This window comes from Monomorium pharaonis, chromosome 1 (genome assembly GCF_013373865.1).
Source record: "Monomorium pharaonis isolate MP-MQ-018 chromosome 1, ASM1337386v2, whole genome shotgun sequence".
NCBI classification, from domain to species: Eukaryota; Metazoa; Arthropoda; class Insecta; order Hymenoptera; family Formicidae; genus Monomorium; species Monomorium pharaonis.
Window position 1 is genome coordinate 39,136,509 of NC_050467.1, and position 5,220 is coordinate 39,141,728.

Below are 5,220 nucleotides of genomic sequence, written 5' to 3' on the forward strand. Positions count from 1 at the left end.
TTAATGCGAGATTGATATTGGTTTCGCTTAAATTGCCTATTAAACGATCGAGTCGCTCCGTCACGCTCGCTTTGTAATTGTAACATCACGAAATTATGACAGAGAGAGGCAGTTTTGTCTCCACGGATTCAATTTCGCATGCAAAGAAACAAACTCTTAGCACAGACTCAAACTGTCGATTTTGTGGATTTTGTGCTATGTTTACGAAAATGCAGACAGCATATAGTGTACATAACATCACAAGGTTTCGAGAGTTTCACGAAAAAAGTGGTCATATTAATCGGCGATCATAATGATTCTTAGTATTCTCTTTGACTATAAACAATGATATGCAATTTGCCCTATTATTGTCGTAACGATTTTCTCTAATCGTTACGAAAACGTAAAAATTCGCAACTTAAAGAAAGAAACTAAAAAAAAGCTTTGTGTTTGCATGTGTATTCCTAACCTCCGATTTATGCAATATTTCAGGGATTGATCGCAGATAAAGCACGTAATTCTTTTCCTGCTAAAAATAACATCTTTTGCCCATCTCAAGAGCATCAGACATCCACCACCTGGTGAAGATTCTCAAAAGAAAATTAGTTCAGCATCGCCTTCGCAAGAGAGATGCTGCAAAAGATGATTTCAAGATTAAAAATGCATCGTTCGAACAGTGCACTTTATTCGCTATTTCGCTCCCTGTCGAAGCTGTCGGCCGACTTAAAGGAGAACTCGCAGGCAAGATACAAAAGCCTGGCAGATACATAATGTCCTAAAGTAAGGATGAGCTTATAACCCTCTAACTCATTAATATTAGTAATCATAAGTTTCATTAACATTCTGGTGAAGCCGATAGCGTGAATCCCATCGACATCGTGATGATGGGTATTCGATTAACCTTCTTGCTTATACCTTGTTTAGAAAATAAAATTTAAGCTTCACACACTGCAGATCAAATATTACAGTTAAGAAAATGTATTAATATATACATATATAAATAGATTTAACAAATTTCAATTAAAAGTCGAGATAAATTATAACAATATTATATTATTTATATTGACTCATTTATTTAAAAAAATATGGAATATATATATATAACGCATGCTTGTAAAACATTTATTACTTTATCGAAAAGTGGATATGTAGGTTTCTACCATATGATGACGCTGCTAATCAGCACAATTTCAGAATCCATTAGAATCTAGATCGCTGGTGTGTGGCCACAGGCCACAGGTTTCTCTTTCTAGTTAAATGTTCTCATGTTTTTTGTTAATATATGTAAACACGCGTTGTTCAATGTTATCGAGAAAATTGAAATATTATATGACACGTGTCATTTAAGAATTGAATTATTAGGAAAAAGAACCTCACAAGGAAAATAGATTTTCGTCGATAATGACAGAGAAAGTGCGAAGATACGAGAAAATCGACTTTTTAGGTGAAGGACAGGTTAGAACACTTTTCCACATCTCATTTTGTTTCGTCTAATATTTATTCATTTTTACAACGCTTTCATGCATTGTGCGATGCCTATTTCTAATAATAAAATCACACAATTTTGTATATTTGCACATATTATACAATGATATTTATAGCTTTGTTTATAACAGCAATGCATGAATCAGTTATTAATTATTAAAATAAATATGAATGTAAAATTTTCTATGTTGTATATTTCAGTTTGCCACGGTTTACAAGGCAAGGGATGTAGAAACAAATAAAATTGTAGCTGTGAAAAAGGTTAGTTTCCTCCTTACACAAAATGTATACACATTTCTATATACGATTTTATATAGCATAAACTTTTTATATCTGTAAATGTATAGATTAAAGTCGGAAGTCGTGCAGAAGCTAGAGATGGCATAAACCGAACTGCTTTACGAGAAATTAAACTGTTGCAAGAATTAAAGCATGACAATATCATTGGCCTATTAGGTATTCAATTTTAATAAGTTTAATTAATAGCTTGTTAAAGCAAATATGCAAATATTATACACATAAATTATATAATACTTGTGTGAAAATCAATTTTTGTAATTATATATGTATGCATAAAAATTCCAGATGTTTTTGGTTATAAATCAAACGTGTCATTGGTATTCGACTTTATGGACACTGATCTAGAAGTGATAATAAAAGATAGCAATATAGTTTTAACCGCAGCCAATATAAAAGCATACATGATTCAAACTCTACAAGGCCTAGACTACCTTCACTTCAATTGGATACTTCATAGAGATTTAAAGCCGAATAATTTATTGGTGAATTCAGAAGGTGTTCTCAAAATAGGAGATTTTGGCCTGGCAAAATTCTTTGGGTCACCCAACCGGATAAACACTCACCAAGTGGTCACAAGATGGTACAGAGCGCCTGAATTACTATATGGCGCTAGACTTTATGGAACTGGAATTGACATGTGGGCAGTGGGCTGTATATTGGCTGAGCTTCTGTTGCGAGTGCCATTCTTGCCTGGGGAATCCGATTTAGATCAACTCACTAAGATATTTCAAGTATTAATATATGAATCTAAAATATATCATTGGGAAAAGTAACTTTACTTATGATTTTACATTATTTTTGTTCTTTAGACGTTAGGCACTCCGACGGAAGAAACATGGCAAGGAATGACTGAATTGCCAGACTTTATTCAATTCAAACCCTTTCCTGGCATGCCTTTGAAGCACATATTTACTGCTGCCGCTGATGATCTTCTGGATTTAATTGCTAGTCTCTTGAATGTGAATCCACTGGAAAGGTGTACATGTGATCAAGCGTTGCAAATGCCATACTTTAGTAATAAACCCGCACCCACAGAAGGCCCTAAACTGCCTCTACCTACAACTGTTAAACGTCAACGTGAAGAGAAACCTAGTCTGAAACGAAAATTGTTAGAATCGATAGAAGGAGCCTCTTTAGCTAAAAGATTACAATTTTAATTGTGATTTAATGTCGGAATAAGTAGACGAAATGAAAAATTGCTACCTCGATACGAGAGTACCAATGAATACCTTTTGAAAGATCAAAGAAACAGATTCTTTTATTGTGATAATGTATGTCGAAGTATCGTTTATATATATATATATATATATATATATATATATATATATATATATATATATGTAATGTAGTAAATAATTTTGTAATTCGAATTATACCTATTTATATACTACATACAAAAGCATAAATCACGATATTTTCGTTAATCAATGATAAAAAATTAAGAGTGAGAAATTCATATAACCGGCAGTAATAATATAATATTGGAAAACAATATTATGTTACAATATCTTTATTAACTTATATTTCATGAATAATCTGAATTTTATCAAAAGCCTCTCACCGAACTCACTACAATCCTGCCAATGCACTTTTTTTTTAGATAATGGCCAATGTGATTGTATTGTATCAAAATTGCTTCTATCATCGGTGCACATTTGTATCCAATTAGTGTACATACATGAAATTATAAATCAATACCGTTGGGCAATATAATAAAGATACAATTTAATATAAGATTATTCTTTTTATTATATTAATGTATATGTTAAAATAAATCAGCCACATGCAGATATAATGAATAGAAAAAATCTATCCCCTGTTACTGCTTCCAATGTATTAAACACAAAAATTATTTCTTAACTTTAACAACAAAGACTATACAAAATTTGTACAAAATTATATTACACATATCTTACATAGAATTGTAATTTAAAGTGATAGGCATTTATGTGTTCTGTTCTTTAAATTTATAGAACAAGAAATTCTTGGTAAAATAAGTCATAATTATTTTTTATGTGAGATACGTTTGGAGAGTTAGGACCATTATTAATTTGTATTTATAAATATACATCAATGCGTAAGATTAATTCAATCTGTGACAAAGCACATTTTATTTACACGGTTCTTTTCGTTGCCAACTATATTACAGTTATTACAAGTATATTTTCGTTTTAGATCAATATCACAAACATTTTGAAAAAATAACATTAAGTTAGAAATAATTTCATTAAAGAAATAATCTCAAAAAGCACTATAAGTGTGCTGTAAAATGATAAATTTATGTTAATGTATTGTACTGTGGTCCCTTTCATTTGAATTAAAATATAAGAAATATCTTTTCTAAATATTTTCTCCATACCAGGACAGTAATTATTCTTAAATATGAACGTGTATTTATAATAATATTACTAAATATTGAAACTCTTAAAAAAGAAATGCACCAATAAAACGAAAATGTGATCAAATAACTTGTATTAAATTAGAAATAGAACATTTGTCATGTTTATCTATGTGCCACTACTATCATGATTAAATTTCTATTTGTTGCTTATGAATATTATAACATGTGAATGTATATATAAAATTTTGCGATTCTATTAAACCTCGTTAACGCATACATTGTACAAGGAACATTTTTAATTTTAATATATATTTGCACAAAATACGCCTCTGCATGACTCTATCGTGAAATTAATTGTAATTACGTTTATATTACAGATAACAAATAGTTAAGATTTTAAAAGATGTGTCGCTAAAAATTCTTTTATATAAAAGAAAAGTGAAAAATATATTAAGAAAATACTAGATTTATAATATCTGAAAGAAACAATGCTGGTTTAGATATATGAAAATTTACACATACACACACACACACACGTAAAATTAAATTATTGAAAAAACTTATTTCAAGAGAAAAATCAAAGAAGAATAATTAATTCAAAGAAGAATATATTAAAGTATAATATTAATTATATTTTTATGTGTGAATATAATCAATTATATTCAAAATAATTATAATTGATTGTTTAGCAATTGCATATAATGCATATCTGTATTACATATAATTGTTCATATTATTGTCATATATATTAGCATTCTAGTTCATAGATATGAATAAGTAAAAATATCTGAAACAAATGTTGAAAAAAAAAACCATGGACTACTTTCAACAAATACAAAATATATAACTGAAATTGAGATAAATAATTATATTTCTCAATAGTATATTGAGAAATTAATGTTCGATACGTGATCGGTAGAGCACATGCAGCAGGCAAATATAATTTTCCAATTTTGATTCAGTATTTGACTTGTAACATATGTAATAACAGTTTATCCAACCGACAATTTATGACTACATGTTATTGTTATAATTTTTATACCCGTCTTACATTAAGTAAGCACATCAATAATTATTAAGAGTTTCACATGATATCTATACATTTCTTTTTTTTC

At 29.3% G+C, this 5,220-nt stretch overlaps 1 protein-coding gene across 1 annotated transcript; it reads left to right on the forward strand.

Annotated features, from left to right (window-relative positions):
• The first annotated feature begins 1,173 nt into the window (after window positions 1-1,173).
• LOC105832411 (cyclin-dependent kinase 7) lies at window positions 1,174-3,565 on the forward strand. Its single transcript, XM_012673325.3, has 5 exons — window positions 1,174-1,434; window positions 1,666-1,725; window positions 1,812-1,920; window positions 2,050-2,495; window positions 2,574-3,565. Exons 1-5 carry the CDS (start codon window positions 1,381-1,383, stop codon window positions 2,919-2,921), a joined length of 1,017 nt encoding a protein of 338 aa, XP_012528779.1. The 5' UTR covers window positions 1,174-1,380; the 3' UTR covers window positions 2,922-3,565.
• The last annotated feature ends 1,655 nt before the right edge of the window (window positions 3,566-5,220 follow it).

What these genes read in the sequence shown, in the direction of transcription:
- LOC105832411 (XM_012673325.3), top strand. Translation starts at nt 1,381, where the DNA reads ATGACAGAGAAAGTGCGAAGATACGAGAAAATCGACTTTTTAGGTGAA. An exon ending in AAATTGTAGCTGTGAAAAAG is followed by an intron (nt 1,726 to 1,811) that starts GTTAGTTTCCTC and finishes GTAAATGTATAG; the next exon opens with ATTAAAGTCGGAAGTCGTGC. An exon ending in CAATATCATTGGCCTATTAG is followed by an intron (nt 1,921 to 2,049) that starts GTATTCAATTTT and finishes TAAAAATTCCAG; the next exon opens with ATGTTTTTGGTTATAAATCA.